This window comes from Xiphophorus couchianus, chromosome 10 (genome assembly GCF_001444195.1).
Source record: "Xiphophorus couchianus chromosome 10, X_couchianus-1.0, whole genome shotgun sequence".
Taxonomy (NCBI): Eukaryota; Metazoa; Chordata; class Actinopteri; order Cyprinodontiformes; family Poeciliidae; genus Xiphophorus; species Xiphophorus couchianus.
In genome coordinates, this window is record NC_040237.1 from 9,813,657 (window position 1) to 9,837,491 (window position 23,835).

General features: G+C 37.6%; 1 protein-coding gene across 1 annotated transcript; it reads left to right on the forward strand.

Moving 5' to 3' along the window:
• The first annotated feature begins 252 nt into the window (after positions 1 to 252).
• Positions 253 to 23,443, forward strand: scn4aa (sodium channel, voltage-gated, type IV, alpha, a). The gene is made up of 27 exons (XM_028030269.1): positions 253 to 589; positions 6,396 to 6,699; positions 6,984 to 7,102; positions 7,214 to 7,303; positions 7,385 to 7,513; positions 8,693 to 8,784; positions 8,894 to 9,139; positions 9,226 to 9,289; positions 9,463 to 9,604; positions 9,714 to 9,911; positions 10,612 to 10,782; positions 10,889 to 11,018; positions 11,665 to 11,903; positions 11,983 to 12,156; positions 13,003 to 13,359; positions 15,640 to 16,137; positions 16,391 to 16,432; positions 16,534 to 16,654; positions 16,764 to 16,918; positions 16,996 to 17,169; positions 17,299 to 17,421; positions 17,708 to 17,989; positions 18,098 to 18,151; positions 18,674 to 18,811; positions 18,933 to 19,037; positions 19,441 to 19,711; positions 19,793 to 23,443. Exons 2-27 carry the CDS (start codon positions 6,445 to 6,447, stop codon positions 21,064 to 21,066), a joined length of 5,643 nt encoding a protein of 1,880 aa, XP_027886070.1. The 5' UTR covers positions 253 to 589; positions 6,396 to 6,444; the 3' UTR covers positions 21,067 to 23,443.
• Positions 23,444 to 23,835: the final 392 nt, after the last annotated feature.

Here is a 23,835-nt window from a genome sequence, read left to right on the forward strand (position 1 = left end):
GTTACATTTTAAATCCGTACTTACGATTGTACTTTAATTCTTTTTTTTATATTTGTTTATTTATTTAACTATTTATTTATGTATTTGTCCAATTAAATGTTGGGGACGTATTGGCTGTAAGTCCTAGTTATTCACAGTTATTGGGGAATAATCGCTTTAACTATCTGTGTGCAAAAAATTTACATTGATGAATTTCACTTTGTGATTTGAGGTCTACTTATGTGCACCTGAAGGCTGCGAAGGCAGCAGAGGGTATCATGCGCATCATCAGAAGTAGCCATTCATTCAGGTGAACGGAGCCACTCTGCAAGACCTCTGCATTCCTCCTTTGAACTGAGTTTGCGGCCGTTCTGGGAAACATGTTCCTGAGCGACCAGCTGTGTGGGAACGGGACGTTGTCAAAGGTCTGATCTGACCCCACCTGGAGCAGCTCCTCCGGTTTCACTGCGGGAATCCTGAGTGCGTCAGAACAGCTGGCCCGTAACCCGCCACGGCTGCCGCAGGCGGGGGAAATAACGTTCAAAAGCGGCTTAAGGAGATACTTTTATGATACACAGGGATTGAGGATTTGGTGGAATATTTGTGCAAGGTAAAACACTCAACACTCATGCTGGTATAGTACATGAACTCGCTGGTTGTCAGGCTGCAGATTTACGGTCCTTGACTTGGAAATTCAGTTGAATTTTGGGAAATCTGGTCACATATTACCAAGTTTAATTTTCTCTGAAGAAAACAGAATGGTGAGGGGGGTAATCTTTTTGTTCTAATTATGGTTGGGCTGCTATTTTTACTCCATTAAGTTACAGTTTTCTACAAATTGTATAATATTTTGCTGTCTGAAAGAGTTTATTTAGAAGCAGAGCACTATAAGGACATTGTGTCTTTCACTTTTAATTTTAAAAAGCTGAGCAAAACAAAAATCCGTCTCGTTTCTGTGAGTATGAGTGCTTTTATTCCAACACCTGCAACGTTTAGTCTAACAGGAATATTTAAAGGAGTGCTTTTATGTGCATGTTGTCAGTGAAGAAGATCATAATTTTATTGCACAATATTGTAGAAAAAAGGTTGTTATGCTCAGGTTTTTGTCGTCACCTGGCAGGTGGATGATCAGCTTCCCTTAAACACAATGTTGTAAGACTTTGAAATCTTCTGTGCCCCTCCCCCCAACCCTTTAATACCTTATCCCACAGAGGCAAAGTGTTATTTTTAGCCTATGTCTTCATGGCAAATTGGCAATATCCCTTGATGCCGTGGGTGCTCATAAGTAACCATTTCTCTGCCGTTAGTCCATGTTACCCATACCAGTGATGTTGGAGCCTGGAGGCAACCTGCCTCCAGGCACACAGTTAGAGCAGATCTTTGGACATGGTGGAGATTTAGAGGCTGGGGTTCATTTTTGATCCTGTCAACAGAGAACCTGAAACTCTTATATTACAGGATGGGCTCATGGAGGCCCAGCGGTAGGGCTGATACAAATTTCACCCCAGATGGAGAACATCTTTAGGCTCTTGATGTGCATTGATTCCTGAGATTTGACATAAATATTTAGCTTAGTTTTTTTTCTGCTTTTCCTAAGCACTTATTCCAGGTATTGTATGTAAATGTGCACATTTCCGTTGTCTTCTTCTGCCTGGGAGTGTTTGTTCATCTTACATCACATGTACTTGGACTCAGAACGTGTTGGTTTTGAGTTTCTTTCACCAAGTGAGCCCATGTGACTACTTGGCTGGGACTCCGCATTTAAAAGGTGAAGTAAGGTTAAGCATAACTGCAACTCTCTCCTAATAAATAAACCTATTTCTTTACATATATAGTTACATACTCAAATCTGACTACTATTACTTAGACACAAGCAGCTTGCTTTTGGTTTTCTGTGTTTTTTGGAGCTAATAGCTCCCCACGGTCCGTCATGAGATGGAAGGGATATTCTCCATATCACTTCCAAATCTCAAATGTCTGTTCAGTCAGTACAAAGGCCAAATGGGTCAGTTTGAGACAGGAGAAATTGTGTATAGGGATTTTATATCTAAAATAAAAGTATTCATAGAGCAAACATTTAGACTACAAACACAAAGGTTCTTGTGTTAGAAAACTAGCAGTTACGCTAAAGCTTGTCAGAGTAGAGACTGAGACTGTAACTGGTAGCAAATAGAGAACAGTACTTGAAGAAAACCTTTTAGAGGCTACAGAAGACTTGAGACTGGAATGAAGGTTCATCTTACAACAACTCTAATCACACAGCCAGAGCCACTATTGAATGGTTTAAGTTAAGGATATTTATATGTTAGAATGGCCCAGTCAAAGCTTGGATCTACAGTCAGTTGGGAATCTTTGGCAAGACTTTGGAATCAGTGTTCACAGGTACTCTAAGCTTGAGCTATTTTGTATATGAATGTGTGAATGAGCAAATGTGCAAAGATGGCACAGACATACTTAAAAAGACTAAAACTGGATTGAAATGAAATGTAAACCTACGAAAAATATTTTGTGTTTGTGTTACCACAAACACAAAATACAGTGTTTGTGGTAATAATGTGAAAAAAAAATGTGGGTATGTTGTTTCCTCAATGCCCAAATCTATCAGTTAACTAACATCATTTAGACAGTGTTTCTACAAATTCTTGCTTGGATTTGTAAATGTCCAAAGATCTGCAATAGAGTCACACAAGATGTTCTTTGGATGTTAGCCGTAAGTCAGGTAAGCCCACTCTAACACCCAGAAACCCTTATCTCACCCCTACGAACCAACACTGGCTTGTGATAAAAGCCAAAAAGCTAGTTGGGCTTGTTTCCGGAGGCGAATATTGGCATTCACATTCCATGGTTGGCTAGTGTGACAGAGAAGTGTCTACATTACCCCGTCTATATCCTCAGCCAGAATGTCACAGGTCATATTGGTCTTTGCTAACGTGCAAAATGATACATGTGTATTACTACCAGGGAAGGTTTCTGAAGTCACGTTTTTTTTCCCTCAATAGTCCTTGGAGGGAAAAAAGGACTATGCTGGAAAAATTGCTGGAAAAATGGTTTCTCAATTTTCCAGCAATTCCTAATTTGGTTTACAGACATGTAAAGTGACAAAAAGTACACCAGCAGAGCCAGGCAAAGGATGGGTGACCATCTGCATGAACCAGTTCAGAGGTTGCAGGTATTTTCCACAAATAGAAAAATAATGCATAAACCAAACGTGCAGGGAGTAAAGACTGAAGAGAGACAAAAGAAAATGGTTATGTCAAGTTATACCAAAGTAAATTAACACAAGTATATCTTAAATTATAAACAAGTAGTACCCCAATGCAATATTTTTAAAACAGAATTATTGCATTTTTACAGTTTAGATAGATATGGACATTATCATGGAAAAACAATTAATATGCTCTGAACCTTTTCCCCTTTTGCCACAGAGAGTACAATAAAATAATTCTGCAAAATTGAAATTTTTTTCCTATTTATGTAAGAAAATCTGAAATATGTCCCATGCATATGAATATCGATTTTGCCCACCTGTAGACTAAAATATTTGACAATATTTTTTAAGTTTTGTGATGGATTTTCAGTTAAATGTTGGATTTTGGTCTGGATTTCGACCGCTCTATCCAAATGCACATTAATGGTTCACTGACGCTGCCAAAAGGAGATTCTTAATCCCAGTGTTGTCATGATGTGTTTTTTGTGATGGACCCAAAAGCAGCAGGCTAGAGTTGTCGAATGTAGTTGAAGATTTAAATATAAAAATGAAGAACAAAAAACTATTATAAAAACCACAAGGAAAACACAAACCATAAATCCGGGAAAGTAGACAACTGGGAACAGATGGGGAAAAAAACATACGTAGACAAAAGACTAGCCTGATGAACAAACAGATTGCAGGTGTGAGGGGAGAACAGGAAGCAAATTGAGGGGAGGAAGAGAAAAAGTGGCACAGGGGGTGAGGGAGAGTACACTGGGGATTAGGAAATAAATCTAACATTAGACTACAGAAACATAATTAAAGTAGAGTAGAGTTTTGGCAGAAATAGCAATTACATTGGATCAGATTTCTTTTATAACTGAAACAGATCATGCAAAAATAGACTTTGCTTCAAAGATTTTTGAGTGACTGGTACAGATTATGAAGAAAACATTCATTTTCATCCCCTGTATAGGACAAGACAACAGTCTAATGATAGGACTTCTTTTTTTTTTGACATTGGCAGGCTTTCAGTTTTGAGATCTTTAAAAGTGGACATTTGATGGCTTCAGCAGTTACATCTTGATGTAATGTAATCAGGAAATGTTCCCCATAAGGCCAATGAGAAACACATCTACTTTCATGATGTGTATTTTAAGGTTGGCTCACTGTTGGGAGAAGTGGGGCCCACAGCTCCCAGAATGGGAGTTTTGAAAAGCAGTGATGCGAAGGGCCCAGGAAAGGAATAAAAATGCACAGGTAGCAAGGTGGTTTTGAACATCCTAATCTCTGTTGTTACTGATTATTTCAGGCTACAAAAAAGAGGGGAACTCTAGGGCCAGAGTCAGGTGTGTGCTGGGTAAGAGAGGCAGCTTTCAGTAGGGATCGGGTTAAAATAATTTTTCTGCTTGAAAGATGGCCTTTAGTGTCACCTGTGAGGGTTGAGACAGAGGCACAGAGGCTTGGTGTGTTCAGGTTCCCGTGTAAACTAGAAGGAAGCAGAGAAGAGTCAGTAAGCTAAGCTGGCATGCTGTCCTGTTTATCAGAGGGATGTGAGACGCAGAGCGAGGGAGGAATGAGCAGACTCATCGGGCTTCTGAAACACGATGCTCCGTCCTGATTGCCTGGAGCAGCTGTGCAGCCACCGTATCTCTGCGAGCGTGTGCGTCTCTGCACAGGATGCATGATTCTGTGTTCAAGTGGCACGATTCAAAGAAATGTTTCAATGCATTCATGTCTGCACTCAGCCGAACATCGGTTTGTCTTATCATTTTTGACTGATTTTTGTAAAGTGTGTAATTAGTTTGTTTGCACACTTTTTGTGATCTATGCCTTGTCTATAATGTATTTTCCGGGAGACTTGATCTGATTTTATATGTTGAATAGGTAAGTGTGTTTTTAAAAGCTGTTATAAGAAAACAAGATTTAACCACATGCAGCATTTGGAATACTCTAAAGCAATTAGTGTGACTTTCTCTTAACATTTTTTGACAGGTTATGATTAAATCTCCAGTTAGTCCTTCATTTTACCCCTAGCCATTGGACTGAACAGTGCGCACAAAGGGGTATTTGTTCTATTTGTTGAATAGAAATGTTGACACAATTGCAACACCCTTCACAATAATTGGGACCTCTAATAAAGATTCATAGATAGGCCTTTGAAGAAATTGTTGCTATGGCAACTTAGTGGCCTTTGTTTTTATGCCACACTGAAATGTTTTAAATCTTTGAGAAAAGTTAAATGTTGAGCAAAGACAATTTGTTAAAATGCAGAAAGCCTAATCATTGAATCAACTTAAGAACAGAAAAAAGCTTCACAAAGTTATCCATTTTCACTAGTAACACTCCAAACAAAACACATATCTTGATTATCCCCAAGACTTATAAGAAAATATGCGGTGGACTGATGAGACAAAGTTGAACCTTTTGGACAGTGAGCATCCTGCTACATCTGACAGAGACTTTCAGGTAAAGAAAAACAGACTGTCAAACATGATGGTGGTAGTGTGCCAGAATGTGACTGATTTGCAGTTTCACAATCTGGATGACTTGCTGTAATTGATGGATCCATTAGTGCTGCTCTCTAGAATATCTTGATGCAGAGTGTTTGACCATTGTTTTGTGAGGGTCAAAAAATGTTTGTAATAATATTCATGCTTAGATGACTAGTTATATTCCTTATGAAAATCGACACACCTTTTTTTCCTGTGTGGTGTATCCCAGAGCCAAGGCATAGATTACTAATAATTAGACACCGAGTTATGACATTTTGGTAGTAACAAAAAAAAAAAAAAACTTTTCTTTGTATATATATATAACTGAATTAATGGTGTTAAAAAGGTTTTTGGGGGGGAATAATGACAATAATTTTGCTGTTACCAGAGTAGATACATTTACTTTCAGGTTTTTCATACACCTTCAACATTGGTTTCAATACGTATGGCTGGTGATGTGTGCATGACAGCATGTAACATTCATACTGATCAAATTTCCTGATTTATAAATGTTTTAAACCAGTTATGTCAAGCATATTGGATGAATACATCTTCATGTTTTCTTCTTTTTTTTTAAACAGCAATAATATAATGTCACATTATTTTGGTGAAGGATGATCACAAAAGCATACAATTTCAATCTGGGTTTAACTGAAGAACATTGGCTAAATGCTTTTTGAGACACGTCGGACAGGGATGCATTTTGTTCTTACTTTCTATTTTTCATTCAGCTCAATCTAGGGAGTACCCGGTGTGGTTATCTCCCTTCGCAATGCAAAGATGGCGAACCTGCTCCCTCCCCCAGGCATTGCGGTCTTCCGCCCGTTTACCCAGGAATCACTGGCGGAAATCAAGAGGCTTGAGGAGGAAAGGAAGAAATCAGCAGAAGCAGAAGGCCATGGCGAGGGAGAACCAGTGGGGCCACACCCTGATCTGGAAGCTGGAAAGAGCCTACCCCTAATATATGGAGACCCTCCTCCAGAGTTGCTCAACACGCCGCTGGAGGACCTGGACCCCTTCTACAAAGCCCAGAATGTCAGTCTGAATCCATCTGAGCAGAGCCACACAACAATTGTCCACATGTAGTGCTTAGGTTCAACTTTGTCACTATATGACAGGACGTTAAAATGTGACAGCATGTATTACTCATCCTACATGTCTGCAATGACAACTGCATCCTTCATCCAACATTTAAGTTCTCTTTGTAAGCATTAACTGCCAATTTTTTTATAATAGTTATCGTTTGTCATTACTAAAGATTTGCTGCAAAGTTGCTTAGATGGGAATTAGTTTTCAGAGTACATTTCTTTGTTTTTCAGACATTTGTCGTGGTCAGCAAAGGGAACACGATTTACAGGTTCAACGCTGAGCCGGCTTGTTACATTCTCAGCCCCTTTAGTGTGATCAGGAGAGGATCCATCAAAATTCTCATACATTCATATCCTTTTGTCTATGTAACATCCACGTTTTTATTTTATTTTATTTTTTTACTCAATTTGATGAATAAAAGCAAAAGATTTGTAAGCACCTTTCCTTAATCCTGACTTAAATTATTTAGCATGTTCATCATGATTACCATTCTGTCGAACTGTGTGTTCATGACAATGAGCAACCCACCAGCATGGAGTAAAACTGTGGAGTAAGTGGTTTTATTTTACTGTTTTTTTGGTCATTTTGGTGCCGGGGCTTTTTCTCGTTTATGACAGATTGTCTTTTTCAGATATGTTTTTACAGGAATTTATACCTTTGAGGCTACAGTCAAAGTGTTATCAAGAGGTTTCTGTATTGGTTCTTTTACATTCCTTCGAGATCCATGGAACTGGCTGGATTTCATGGTGATCAGCATGGCGTAAGTATCTGAAAGTAGTTTTATTCTTGGAGTCTTCACTAGTGATCTTAAGTAGAAGTATTTATGGCTTTCTGAAGCCTTTTTATTTCCTGTTCTTGTGCCAGACCATAACAACCTACTGTGTAGTGTATGAATACCAAAATAAGAAAAATGAAGTAAAATGTCATCCATTAAACAATATTTGTTTTTGAGAGGAAAGCATGTGCAATAGCAGTTTATGTCAGGAACATGCACTCGTGCATATTCCTTTTGTTTTTGCTTTTTATTTTACTAAATGAGAAGAGAGTCTGTTCTATACTAGAAGATTCTGATGTCAACCCATCCATTGGTGATCTTATGCTCACTTGGACTAAGCAGCAGGTTAAGAAAAGAACACGTACAACTCTGAATGACTCTAGAAAGAAGGAAGAAAGATGTTATAGTGGTCTAGTCAAATTTCAGACTTAAATCCAATTCATATAGAACACTGGAATCATTAACAGGCTGATTGTGCTTGAAAACCCTTCAATATGGCTGAATTCAAATAAGTCTGCAAAGAAGACATATTGATGTACAAAACTCAACGACCATTCATGCAAATGCATGACGGAAGTTGTAGTTATCAAGGGTGCCATAATCTGTAATTTGGTTAAAAGGAAAGTACTTTTTAGGTATTGCAGAGTTGATATAGATAGGTTTTTTTGTCTGTATATATAAAATCATAATTTGACAACTGTTTTTTATATTTACTCAAGTCATCTTTGTCTGACAATAAAGTCTGATGAAAAATATGACAAAAAAGCGAGTTCAGAAGAAATATTTAACATGAAAACCACTTTTTCCCCATTACTCCAGGATTATACACAAGGGCTTGAAAAGCTGCCTACTTTTGGATGGAGTGATGGAGAAAATCTGGAGAACATTATCCACAGACCATATTAGAGATTATAAGCTCTGATGCTATCAAAAGAAAATCGAATGAAATGAGAAATGTCTTAAAGTTTTTAAACAGTTTACTCAGTGCATACTTTGTGACTTACTGTCATTTTTAAACCAATCACACCAAAATGTCTACTGTATCAATTTCTGTTGTATTTCACAGACTTCTTATAGTAGCGATATTATAAGCATGACTAGGTGTTATGCTTTTTTGTCATTTTATTTTGGTGTTTAATTTTTATTCTTTTCATTCTTTCATAGCTACATTACTGAGTTTGTTGACCTTGGCAATGTGTCAGCTCTCAGGACATTTCGTGTACTTCGAGCCCTGAAAACAATTACCGTAATTCCTGGTAACCGCCTTCATTTTGAATTTGTCTTTAAATGTTCTTTATGTAACAACAAAGGCTTATTTTCAGTTGCTTTATTCTAGTTGGTTAATGTCCAGTGACTGTTTCATAGGCCTGAAGACCATAGTGGGGGCTTTGATCCAGTCGGTGAAGAAAATGGGGGACGTCATGGTCCTGACCGTTTTTGCCCTTGCAGTCTTTGCACTCGTTGGCCTCCAGCTTTTCATGGGAAACCTGCGTCACAAATGTGTGCAATGGCCCATTCTGATGAATGACGTTTTCAACACTACCATGGCTGTAAATGAGTCTATGTACTCCAACAGTTCTTTTGATTTTACTGAATATATTGAAAATCCAGGTATGTTTCCAGTTTTGCTTTAGTCATTATTTCATGGCAACATTTCTTCGCAGGAGAGTTAATATCATTATCTTCTTTGCTTACAGAAAATCAATATTTTACAGAAGGCAGCAAAGATGCTCTGATTTGTGGCAACAGCTCTGATGCTGGGTATGTTTTACCAAAAATCATTCCTAATGTAATTTAGCTGCTTGCCGTTTGTTTCGAAAATTACAGCATATTTTGTAGAATAAACTTAATCTTTGATTAAAGTGATTTAAAGACAGATGTGCTTCAAGAAAGGTGCCAATAGTTGTTAGTTAACTTTTTCCCCCTGCTGATAGAAAGTGCCCAGAAGGATACACGTGTATGAAGGCTGGAAGGAACCCTAACTTTGGCTACACCAGTTATGACTCTTTTGGATGGGCCTTCCTTGCTCTTTTCAGGCTCATGACACAGGACTTCTGGGAGAATCTTTTCCAGCTGGTTGGAACTTAATTTCTTCTGTGTTTCTTTGTGATTTGTCTGTTTTGGTGAGTACATTTATAGTGAGAAAATTGTCCTAAGTTCTTGCAGCTTCTTTTCTCTTATAAAGACTCTGCGAGCAGCTGGGAGGACATACATGCTGTTCTTCGTGGTGGTCATCTTCCTGGGCTCCTTCTACCTCATCAACCTGATCCTAGCTGTGGTAGCCATGGCTTATTATGAACAGAATCAAGCAACTCAACTGGAGGCCATCGAAAAAGAGGAAGAATTCCAGCGGCTTTTAGAACAACTAAAAAATCAAGAGCAGGTAATTACAGCAAGTCATATTCATCCATAAATTATAAACTCTTAGTTAAAAAGACTTTTCTTATGAAATTGAAAGTAGATCAATACAATTACATGTCTATTTCCCAGTAAACTGTTTCTAAATTTCTTTTGGACACTTTATTTGATCTCATTCAAGATTTCAAACATGGCGTAATTTTTTTGATTAATGAGACAAACGTCACAAGATGATTATTATTATTAATAATAATAATTAATAATAATGATAATAATAGTTAATTTAAAGTCTTCCAGCTTGGTTTTTTTCAACTTGCAAAGACAGGCAGGCAAAATGAACACTTTTACCTTAAAATTTTAATTTAAAAACCTAGAAAAAAAGCTAAGATCCACTGGTAACCCATCTTAATAAATACTTCACAAGAGAACCACAGGGAAATGTTGGTGTGAGCAACAAGTTGACATAGAAGTATAAGGCAAGGATATAACGTTAAACTTAGGAAATGGATTAGATAGAACACAGAGAACAAAGGAGCCAAATACAAACAGCAAAATAAAGCAAAACACAAAACCAAAGTCCAAAACCTCATGACAAGAAAAATACTGGCTGGTCTTTGTTTTAATTCTATCTTCACACAAGCATAGTTCTTTTTATTACGAACAGGATGGATACCCATATTTAAATAGCATATTTTCAGTCAACATTGCAATGTTTTAATTGGCAGGCACAATTTCACGGAAGCCAAGCCACCCTGACCAGTAAGAAGTCTGTGAGTCAACACACATTATCTGAGACGGAAGATAATGGACATGGTCTCAAACAGGGTGAGGCTGTGAATGACTGCAATGGAAGAGTTGTTCCTCGCTTGATGATTCGAGCACCCACTATGCAGGAGGTTGGTTGCTCTTACATTTACCCCATAAAAGGAGAAGACATATTGTGGTCTGCGAAAATATTGTTTATTTCACATCATTCAAAAAATTTCTAAACGTATCCCATAGTCTGCTGTAGATTATGAAGTTAAAGAGAAGTCACTGGGCTCGATTCACAGCACACTTCATCTGGAAGAACCTGGCTTGAAAAAGAGATCTGCTAGTGCTGCGACAGTGCTGTCTGCAGTTGCCATGGAAGGTAGAGTGCCACTAACAACTGCCACACACAATTCCTAAATATAATATTTAATTTCTGTCAATAATTTGAGTGAGATTAGTCACAGACTTTGTTGTAAGTCTGTGGGAGTATTTGAAGTTCCTTTCTAACCTTGGAGCTGACCCACAAAATAACAGTCCCAGACATTTGGAATCATAACCAATGTTGACTGAAACATATTAACAATCAAGTCTACTAACAAGGACTTAATGACTATTAAAACAGCCTTAAAAGTTTCACAATTTCATCCATTACAACTACTGTTTTTACCTCTGTAACAATTACATTTAACTTGACATCCTAAGATCTCTACACTCACCTTAGTAGTAACCAGATACAATTAGTGACCAGTATTTTATTTAAAGAGAACATTACCATTCTCTTTGGCTTCCCGCGGTGAGGCTAATCATGCTGAATCCCTTGCAAATCCCTGTCAACATTTGATGTCGTGCCCTTGTGGTGTTAAGCTTGGACTATTTTAGCCTAGTAAACAAAGTGAAACAGCAATGACATGAACATATCTGTCACACAAAGGATGTTGCAACAGACATGCAAAGATTAGCATTATAACCATGTTAAAGATTGTTGGAGTACAATATGTCTTCTTCTCTTGTTTGTTTTTGTCTAGAGTTGGAGGAGGCTCAGAGACCCTGTCCACCTTGCTGGTACAAATTTGCCGACATGTTTTTGAAGTGGGATTGCTGCCCCACCTGGATTGTTTTTAAAAAGTGGATGCACTTTGTGGTCATGGATCCCTTTGTTGACCTCGCTATTACCATATGCATTGTGCTCAACACCCTTTTTATGGCAATGGAGCACTACCCCATGACCCCAGAGTTTGACAACATGCTCTCAGTAGGAAATCTGGTATGTATTTACTACATTCAATCTAGCAGGGAAATGTGCCAAGATCTCAGACCTTTTGAGTTTTATTTATGCTTTCTAGGTTTTCACTGGGATCTTTGCAGCTGAAATGTTTTTCAAGCTTATCGCCATGGATCCCTATTACTATTTCCAAGTTGGATGGAACATTTTCGACAGCATTATTGTAACTCTCAGCTTGGTGGAGTTGGGTCTGGCAAATGTCCAGGGTCTATCAGTCCTAAGGTCATTCCGTTTGGTAAGAAACAATGTTGATCAAAAATTATTGCTATGTTTTTTTCAAGTAAAGTTGTGTTGAATACTTTCATTAGTACTGAAAATCACATCTAGTACTAATCAATCATTGTCTATTTGCTGCTGATTGAGTAAAAACCAGACAGCCAAAAAATAAGAGCCTTGAGACAAACAATTGGTGGTTTTTAGCAACATGCTATTTCTTGATGAACTGTTATTAAGAATCTGTTGCAGTCTCAGATGTTGAGAGAAAATGTATGAAATTAGTCTAATTTGGACTTTCATAACCTATTTAAATCCAAGAAGGGAAAACTAGAAGCAAAAAAGAGTTAAGCCAACGGTTTCAGAACCAACAGGTCATTCTGACAGCTTGTAATGTTAGACCAAATCAGCCCTCAGATGGTGAAAGGCATCTTAATTTTGGTCAACATCTCTGCTGTTCACTCTTTTGGAACCAGATTAGTTGCAACTCGTTTCACAAAACCTAAGGGAACATGTTTATGCTGAGGAGAGAAGAGGATATCTGTACAATAGATAAAGGAAAAGTAGTTGGTAAGAGAGAGAAAATAATTATGATTGACTTAGTTCATCCTTTAGAAGCTAGCGGCGTTGTTTAAGTTCAAGTTTTAATTGAATGGGCCATGTTTGGCTTAACGTTATTTTAAATCAACGCTGATAACGTTTCTCTTATTGTTCAAACTGAGATGTCGCTGACTGCTGTTTACTGTGGATACAATGTTAACTGCTCATAACTATTCAGCACCCCTCAAATTAAAAACAATTACTTGCCTGAAAGTTCCTCTGTTTTTCTTCATGGCATGTCTTTATCTCTCTTTTGTGATGGTGATAGCTTCGTGTCTTCAAACTGGCAAAGTCTTGGCCCACACTCAACATGCTCATTAAGATTATTGGTAACTCAGTGGGAGCTTTGGGGAACCTGACCTTGGTGCTGGCCATCATCGTCTTCATTTTCGCTGTAGTGGGCATGCAACTCTTTGGAAAGAACTACAAGGACTGCGTATGCAAGATCTCCTCAGACTGTGAGCTGCCACGGTGGCACATGAATGACTTCTTCCACTCCTTCCTCATCGTTTTCCGCATTCTGTGTGGCGAGTGGATCGAGACGATGTGGGACTGCATGGAGGTGGCTGGACCTGCGATGTGCTTAATCGTCTTCATGATGGTCATGGTCATTGGAAATCTAGTGGTGAGTTTAAAGGTCCTTGATTCTAATTCTAATTCTGTTTTAAGTTTAAAATATTCAGATTTGCAAGTGGAATAATTACTTTTTATGCTGCAGTGATGGGGAATTTGAACAAAATATCAATCAGATATTTTACAAGACTTTAAGTGTGTTTCACCCTTCAATTTGACTTTTTCATTGGATAAGACAATGTTTAATCAAATTATTTAATCCATTTCCTAATATAGTTATCTAATTGATTGGTGTCAGGATCAAGATTTTGTGAACAGCTTGTCTTTATGGTGTATAGTTAACCCCTCAGCCAGCCAGGACACACACACAGTTTGTGCACAAAAGTCCTTATTTGATAAAATAGTTCTTTAGTTGCATATTTTAACATATTGAAGGTATGTAAGCTAACAGCCAGTCAAACTCAAATTTAATTTATGTAAAAAAAGATGTTCTTTGTAATTCATTGAGAGGTATTGTGAATGTTGACAGCATAAAAATACTAGCCATGACCTTTTATATTTGCATTAGGGAACAAGGCCTGATGGAGGATCACTGACAGACATTATTTCAGGATCATATTTAATTGCAAGAGCCAAAACGGTTTCCTGTCAGGTTATTCATAGAAATAAAAGGGAAATGACTCATCATTAAGTCCTAACTGAAATATTGTGTGAACTACGTCACGCTAAATGTAGTTTGCTTATATCCTACAATCTCGTAAAGCTGGTGATTTAATACAAAATGCAAATTGAAATTAAGGCAAATAATGTTGGTAAATACAGGTTTTCTATGTGGATCAAATCACGTGAAACCAGCAAACAGAAGTTTTGACTCTACGCGTGCTTAGATCTGATTCTAGTAAGCTAGCTACTGTTTCAGGAAGAAACACAGACAGCTGAGCAAGCAAAGCTCAGGTAGCAAAGAGACTTACCGGGTGCACAGTGAAAGTCATTTGATAGGAGAGTTGATAGTAACTGATGCAGAGATAAATTATGCTCCCCCATGAGCAGGAAAAAGAGCTAAGTTGATGTCTTTAAAAGAGTCAAATTAGTGGATCAGATTGAAATAATACATGAATGATTTCATAATATTTTTGTAGTATTTCTCCGAAGAGTTTTTGCAGCGCTAGTGGCTCGTATTTTTTTTTTGTACAGTAGGCAGACAGGAAGGAGGGTGAGGAGAGGGGGGAAGACAAGCGGTAAAGGTCGTCGGGACCGGGAGTCGAACCTGCGACGTCCGCGTCGAGGACTAGGGCCTCCAAATGTGGGGCGTGCTAACCCCCTGCGCCACCACAGCACGCCCCTTTCTGTAGTATTTCTTACAAGCTTGTGGAATTCTTACTTCTTACTCATTGGTCACTTTATTACACCCTGCTATTGCTGGTTTTAACTACCCTTGGGTCTTCAGAACCGCCTTATTTTCATTGCATTGTCTCAACAACTTGATCCCAGTTGACACAGTCTGGTTTGAGATGATGCAACGTGGTGCATCATCGTGGTGTAGCAATCAGAAGATGTGTACAGTGCTATGATGTTTCAACAATGCTGAAAGTGGGCCCAAAAACAAGTCCCTCACACCAACGCTACACCATCAGCAGCGTTAAGAGATGGTATTCCTCATATGTCGCATGTAACAAATGGTTATTTGAATTTCTGTTGCATTCCTGGCATCTGGAACAAGTCGGCCCATTCATATCTGACATTTGAAATACTCAGACAAACCCGTCTGACACTATTAAACCACCCCGTGGCCAAAGTCACACCTCCCTTTTTTCCCCCTTGAAGTTGTTGCCTTGAGGTCGTCTGATTATTGTGTTTGTATCTAAAACAGTGTGTGGTGAGTTTGAAAATCAATTTGTGCTTCACTTGTATGTCCTTCTAATCATAGCCTGTTCTTTTCTACTCCTTTATTGTTGGTTCTGCCTTTGTGTAGCTCTGTTTATCCGCTAGCTGTCTTTACTGATTCACAGCTCTTGTTCCAGAATGAGAGAGATCAACTAGTCGATGTAACCATGATAACCGGCCAAACCTGGCAAACGGGAAGTGAGAAATTGATCACTAGACTTAAGAATCTAAATATAGCTGCATACGCAATAGCAGGCTGTCAACATAATGTTTATTAATGTGACATGTTTCCTATTTGCTTCAGTCCCTTCAAAGGGACTTGCATAGCAGCAGGGACTATAAAAACTAATTAATTAGCTCCAAATCATATTCATTTTTGTGCTTTTCACATCTGTAAAATATTTAAAGTATAATTTAAAGCATTACCTCCGTCAATCTTTTTACTCAGGTATTGAACCTCTTCTTGGCGTTGCTGCTCAGCTCATTCAGCGGAGACAACCTATCAGCAGGGGATGACGATGGAGACATGAACAATCTGCAGATTGCTATTGGGAGAATCACACGAGGCATCAATTGGTTAAAAGCATTTCTCATACAGCGAATCCAGCAAATACTTGGTAAAAAGCCCGAAGAGCCGGATAAGGACATGGCGGACGATGGAAAGCCTAAAACCGAGGAAATGGAAATGAATCATTTGGACGCCTGTCTGACTCTTAAAGTAGCAGATGGGATTTCAGATGGCCCGGTGCAAAGCCAACCCTCTGGATTCACGGTGGATGGAGAGCTCAATCTGAAAGTCCCAATCGCTGAAGGAGAATCAGATTATGATAATCTGAGTGATAATGTTGACGATGAAGATGATGAAGATGATGGTGAGCAGGATGATGATGAAGAAGATAATGAACTTCCAAAGAGTGCACTGCGGAGAGATGATGAACAAAACACGGTAAAAAAAAAAAAAGTGAAGATCTGTGTCACAAGAAATTAGCTAAGTAGATATCTACCTAATACTTGTTAGGTAACTCAATAAGCTGGCTAGCAAGCTTGATTTAGAGAAAAATAAACTGGCGACCTGCCATCAGTCCACCAGCATTGGATATTGTGCTGGTGATGCAATTACAAACACATTACAGTCTCACTAACTGATAAATAACCCCTTACACAAGCATAAAACTTTTTTTTTTTAAAAACCTTTCCAGAAAAACCTTGAAGATGAAAGTAGTATCCCAGAGAAAGTAAAAGTGAGTAAGTCTTTATGAGTAGCACTTTTCACTGGTGTTTTCAGCAGAAGCCCAAAGCCGATACTAATTTTATGGTTATATTTCATTTTATTACAAATGAGTATGATGACGGGGATTCTTCAGTATGCAGCACAGCTGATTATCAGCCTCCTGAGCCTGAACCAGAAAAGAAGGAAGAAGAGGAACCGGAACCTGAAGAACCAGAGGCCTGCTTCACTGATGGTATTAACAAAAATGCAGAAAATATATTTAACATGATCCCTCACTGTTATGCATTACCTTAAAAGTGCCAAAGTGTATTATTCCAAGGGTGCCTTCTCTTTTTTCGCAGACTGTGTGACCAAATGGCCATGTTTGACGGTGGATACCACGAGTGACAAAGGCAAAAAATGGTGGAATCTTAGAAAAACTTGCTTCACCATAGTGGAACACGACTGGTTTGAAACCTTCATCATTTTCATGATCCTCCTTAGCAGTGGGGCTCTGGTGAGGCCAGTCATTACTACAACTAATTCAAAATTGTTTCTTAAACATTTGACTTTTTTTTCCTCTTTCTTTTGCAGGCCTTTGAAGACATATACATAGAAAGACGACGAACCATCAAAATAATTCTTGAGTTTGCAGACAAGGTTTTCACCTACATTTTTGTCATTGAGATGCTCCTGAAATGGGTTGCATATGGTTTCAAGACCTACTTCACCAACGCTTGGTGTTGGTTGGACTTTTTCATTGTGGATGTAAGTGTAGCTGTCAAGTTCCAAAGCTGGCCTGCACAATATGCAACAGAAAAAGACAGATTGACATGTCTTACATTAGCTAAAGTCTATGCTAACCCCTGAATAGGAAATTTTGTTATTTTCTGGCAGGTTTCCTTGATTAGCTTAGTTGCAAATTGGATGGGCTATTCTGACCTTGGTCCGATAAAGTCGTTGAGAACCCTCAGAGCACTGAGGCCTCTTCGAGCGCTATCAAGATTTGAAGGCATGAGGGTACGTACATTTCCTTTGAACAGTACTATTTTAGTTATTTGCATGTCTAAAAATAACTTTATATTGACTGCACTGATTGGCTGCCCCTTTTCGCTTGTTGATTCCATACTCACAACATGGCTGTCTGCTATTGTAGAAGTAAGTAATTTTAAGTCAGTTTGAAACAATTTAAAAGATTTTTTTTTCTTGACCTTATCAACAAAACATTATTATTTTTTTTTTTTCTGTCTTAACAATCTACAGTATATTTTTAGGTAATTGAAATAGGATTCTTTCTTTTGGGCAGGTGGTGGTGAATGCTCTTGTTGGAGCGATTCCCTCCATCTTCAATGTCCTGCTGGTGTGTCTGATTTTCTGGCTCATCTTCAGCATCATGGGAGTCAATTTGTTTGCGGGGAAGTTCTACCGTTGCATCAACACCACCACAGAGGAGCTATTCCCCATGACTGAGGTCAACAATCGAACTGAGTGCTTGGCACTTGAAGAAGCCACACAGGAGGCTCGCTGGATTAACGTCAAAATCAACTATGACAATGTTGGGACAGGCTACCTCTCTCTGCTTCAAGTGGTGAGGATTCCTTTTATTGTATGCTGAGATATTTAGTTGATTTATTTATTTAGTTATTGTCTTTTTCTTTGGATGCCAATATTTTGAGAATATTCTTAATGATTACAGGCAACTTTTAAAGGTTGGATGGACATAATGTATGCTGCCGTGGACTCAAGAGAGGTATTCATCTCCGTTTCTTTTGCTTACATGGGAAGTGCACCTCAGATTTGATGTTTTTCAGTTGCTTCCAGTGTAAGCTTTTGAAAATGGCACCTTCAAATATGATAAAAACTATCCATAAGTAGAGGGATAAAATGTTTGTTTAACCCTGAACATTTTGCCCCTTAATTTTGGTTTTCAGAAGAGGGCCAAAAAAATCTTCATTTGATAACATATTATAGACTTTAGTGGGAATAGTAGCTCATAGAATACTAGATTATGTGCAGTCTTATGTAAAATAAATTATTTTTGAAAAATCTATCAATTTTAATCACTCTGTCCTTGTTTAAATTAATAGGATTAACTGGCTGATTCAAATAATTCCTCCTTTAGTAGTATTTTCAATAAATATGAGAGTAGACTGAGATTTATTTCAGAGATTGATGGTAATTTAATAAGGCATTACTATGAGACTAAATGAAAGAATTTAGATTTAAAAAATGTTTGTGTTTCAGGCCAACATTTTCTGTTTTTTCAATTTAGGTTGAGGAGCAACCATCCTACGAAATCAATCTTTACATGTACATATATTTTGTGATCTTCATCATCTTTGGTTCCTTCTTCACCCTAAACCTCTTCATCGGTGTCATTATTGACAATTTCAACCAACAAAAGAAAAAGATAAGTACTTTCAAGAAAACAGTTTGTAAAAATAAAATTTTATTTCATGGTTTTCTTGAGAAAAAAAGCAATTTGGCACTTTAAGCAACCAAATAATTCTTGTCTTGTCTTATGTGTGCACTTTGGAGACCAAGACATTTTTATGACTGATGAACAGAAAAAATACTATGAGGCCATGAAGAAACTCGGTTCCAAGAAGCCACAAAAGCCAATTCCACGACCAACGGTATGTTACTAATTTTGCAGTTTATGAAAATCATGGACCCTTAACAAACATAAGAGGATTCCACCCGTTTTTAATGGTCAGCAGGAAACAACTGTTGAAATAAATTCTAATACATTTATCAAAAAAGGGCTTTTTTTTCTGTAGGGATATGTAAGACCCTAATAGGGCCAGTAGGTGTCACTGTGTTATAATAGGAAACAGAAGCTCGCAGGACGATGCATTCTTAAAATCTAATTTCCTGAGTAAAAAGTGATTTCAAAAACCGCTATTAGAGATTATTAAAAGCTTAGCTTGAAGATTGCCTGAGTTTAATTTATGACAGAGGAGCTTAGTATCCAAAGAACAACATTTTCATTACATGGTTTGGAAAAGTTCACTGACCTTCTCCGTATCTCTCTGACAGAATCCGGTCCAGGGCATTGTGTTCGATTTCATCAGCCAGCAGTTTTTTGACATCTTCATTATGGTTCTAATCTGCCTCAATATGGTGACCATGATGGTGGAAACAGATGACCAAAGCCCAGAAAAAGAGGACTTTCTCTTTAAATTAAACGTGGCCTTCATTGTTGTCTTCTCTGGAGAGTGTGTATTGAAGCTCTTTGCGTTGCGGCAGTACTTCTTCACCAATGGATGGAATGTTTTTGATTTCATTGTGGTCATCTTGTCAATAGCTGGTGGGTACAATGTCTTACAATTGTTTTACTAAAAAAAAACTTGTACTAGTATATTACATATTTGTTTTTTTCTGATTTCAGGTACAATGCTCTCAGACATAATTGAGAAGTACTTTGTATCCCCAACTCTCTTCAGAGTGATCAGACTAGCCAGGATTGGCAGGATTCTGCGCCTCATTAAAGGAGCGAAGGGTATTCGGACACTTCTCTTTGCCCTAATGATGTCCCTTCCTGCCCTGTTCAACATTGGTCTCCTGCTTTTCCTGATTATGTTCATCTTTTCCATATTTGGCATGTCAAATTTTGCCTATGTCAAGAAAGAAGCTGGAATTGATGACATTTTTAACTTTGAGACCTTTGGTGGCAGCATTATCTGCTTGTTTCAGATTACAACCTCTGCTGGTTGGGATGGGCTTCTACTTCCAATGCTGAACAGGGAACCTCCAGACTGTGACCCTGAATTTGAGAATCCAGGCACAGATGTGAAGGGTAACTGTGGAAACCCGGGGATGGGTATGATGTTCTTCTGCAGCTACATTATCGTTTCGTTCTTAGTGGTGGTCAACATGTACATTGCCATCATCCTGGAGAACTTCAATGTGGCTCAAGAAGAGAGCGGTGACCCACTTTGTGAGGAAGACTTTGAGATGTTCAACGAAACTTGGGAGAAGTTTGACTTGGATGGAACAATGTTTATTGAGTACAGTCGACTTTCAGATTTTTGTGACACTTTGCAGGAGCCTCTCAGGGTCGCCAAACCCAATCGGCTTCGTCTGATTGGAATGGATCTGCCCCTAGTTATTGGGGATAGGATCCACTGCTTGGATGTTTTGATGGCTGTTACACAGATGGTACTGGGAGACACAGTGGAGATGGCAGCAATGCGGGATAGCATTGAGGCTAAGTTCATTCTTAGCAACCCCACAAAAGACTCCTTTGCACCAATTACCACAACGGTACGCCACAAGGAAGAGCAACAAGCTGCTGTGGTCCTTCAACGAGCTTATCGTAATCATCTTCTGAAGCGCTGCATACGCCATGCTGCTTTCATGCACAGATTGAAAAGAATTGGTAGAAATTACAACAATGATGATCCACCTGAAAAAGAGGGGCTGCTTGTACGAAGACTAGGAGTTCTCTATGGAAGTAATATAGACCTTGCTGATGAAATGGAGCTTGAGGCTTTAGAAACTCTGACAAGCCAAGAACCTTTTAATACAGACTGTCTTCAGGAGCCTCCTGTGCAGAATATGATTGTGGTTCCTGCTGAAATAACCAGTGAGGAGTTATTGCATTCTGCCCCCTACCAACATCCCTTAACCTTACAGGCAAATCTGAGAGAGCCGCTTGTATGACAAACTGATGAAGTAGGTGTTTCCCCCTATTTTATATCAATGAACAAAGCAACAATATTGACAAAAATGTTCACAAATTTCCCACTTTATAAATACTTATAACAGCTTAGACCTTCCTGCTACCTACCACTTAAATACTGGTTCTGGTTTATTAAAGACTTATTCAGGTTAAAAACACAACTGAAGTTTCTTGTGACAATAATCAGTGAAGGAGAACAATAAAGTCATTCAAAATTAAGTTCTGAACTTCTAAAGGAAATCAACAAGTTTATTAAATGTATCTTTACCTTTAGACTTAAAATATTTTTAGTTATCTCTGTGACACCAGTCTGGACCATAAATCTCACATTTAATTATACTAAATAATTTTAAATCTTAAAAAGCTGTTGTCTAAATAACCAGGATTGTACACCATGGTATGGTCTCAATTGTTTTCCATATCAAATTTAACTCTAAGATTGTTAAAATTATGCTTTCACAGAAAGTTTAAAACTGCCGTCATGAATGGATGAAATGATTCAATCGTTATTAAGGCTGTTTTGCTTTTCTTTATGCCCCTATCTTCTTTGCAATACTTGCATATCCAGAAATGGTTAGGTCCCCTAAATCTTAATGTTTATTCCCACCACTTTCAACTTTTAGAAACCTTAGACTTTCTAAGTTTCTATTCATCAACTATTAAGGTTCATACTCTTGCCTTAAAACAACACAAGACAACTTCAGTGTGAGAACTGCTAATGTCCAATAGTTGACAGATCCATGTTTTTCCTGCTTAGAATAAAGGCGATTATTGCATTGTTTCAGATTGGAAGTTTTAATTTTACAAGCTTCTGGTCATCAAAATCTGCAAGAAAAAATCTCAAATTCTTTTGTATATTTGTAAATTAGTATGTAAGAAAAAAAGCTATGCACTATTTAAATTCTTTACATGTTGAACTTATTACAGTTGTCTTAAACTAAAAAGAAAAATGTTTTCTTAAATTCTTCAGACATATGCATCTGTCTTATAAAATGCTGTATTGCTTTTGTTTGATCTGTACTTATCCAAAAAGCAATTGAACTTATGGCAGGATAAAGGTTTAGAAACTGTCTGTAATTGTGATGCTAGCTATGTTTACACAGTGTTTAAACTGCTATTCATTTAAACCCATTCAGTGTTTATGAGCAATACTTTTATGAAGATACTTTAGTATCTGTTGTACATTTGTAAATACCCTCAGCTGCAGACTTTGTCTATAAAACTTGATATTTTTAGAGTTATGAAACCTTTCATGCAAAACATGCAGTCAATGTTTGGCTTAGTCAAATTTTGACTCTAAAATTAAAAGAATACATTGGTTAAAAATTACAGCCACAGAGAAATATATGTAAATATTAGAAACACTAAAATTAAGATCTGAGCAAAGGTCTTCAGCTTCCCTTTATTGGTTCTTTGTTTTTTCTTCAAATGAAAAGGACAAACTTTCTTATAATTTTTGAAAAAGTGATCTCAATAAATAGTTTTCCAGATCTTTTTGCCATACTAAGCCCAAATCTACAATTTTATGTACTTATCTGTGTCTTTAAAGGATCTGTCCTCATGTCTGTCCTAATGTGAAAATGTCACTTGTGTAAGTCTTAACTGAGTTTCAAATGTCTTACTGCAAACATTTGTCTCTGTGCAGAAATCTTAGACACTGTGAGTAAAGTACTGCTGTAAATAATTTTTATTCAACACATAAAATACAAAAAAATGCAATTGTAACCAAAAAAAACAACAAAAAAACAGTAAAAGATGTTTTTAAATGTAGACATATTACAAAATGTCCCGAAGTATTGTAAACGTGGCTATTTCTCTAGTTGTCTGTTGTGCCTAAGACGTTCTCCAGTGTTGTGTAAACATGACTAAACTATGCACTTTCAGAGTTTATAACTTTTGTTGTTACAGTACACCACACAAATCCCCACATGTTCTTATTTTTATTTTATGTATTTATTTATTTATTTTGTTTAAGTGTTTAGCTTGTTTAATGTTAAGGCTTGGTAGAAAATCAGAATAAGCAAAGGGTATAGTTTTTCCTTTGAGGGGCCTACTGTGATACGCTATCTGCAACATTTAAGCTTTGAAATGTGACCCCAAGCTTTGCTCTTTGAAGCTGAGACTCTGCTGCAGCTTGACCCCGTAGTCTTCCGTGATGATTTGGTGTCATTCGCTGTGGCCTCTGTTTACATTTCTACCGAGAGATAAAAAACAATCTCATGGTAAATTTTACAGCTACACCCAAAATCAATCAGTGCGTTTACTAATTTCTTTTCTTTCTTCTTCTGTATATTTTTATTTTCTTATTGTAAAAAGTGTCACTACACTGTTAGAATAAAAAGTTTCTTTTAGGTTAAACCAGGCTGTGGGCTCGTGTTGCCAGGACTATTTTAAGTTTTTTGTGAGAAATCCATCCGATATTTTGCTGCCCTCTAGTGGTTGTAAGCTTGACAACTTGAATAGATATTTAGGCTATATACGCATTACACATATGAGAAAAACTCTTGAAAAATATATATGAACTCAAGATAAATTAAAGTTAATCCAATAATTTCATATAATGTTTATATTTGGTGCTATATTAATGATCTTATTCATTATGGCTTAGACATCAATCAACTACATGAAGTGCTGTTAAGGTTAAGGCACGGACTTACTGATTTTGTGTTAGTCTGTTTTTTAAGTATATTAGAATATCAGGAAATATTTTCATTTAAAGGTCAATTGTTAAACTGTAGTGGAAGTTTAAT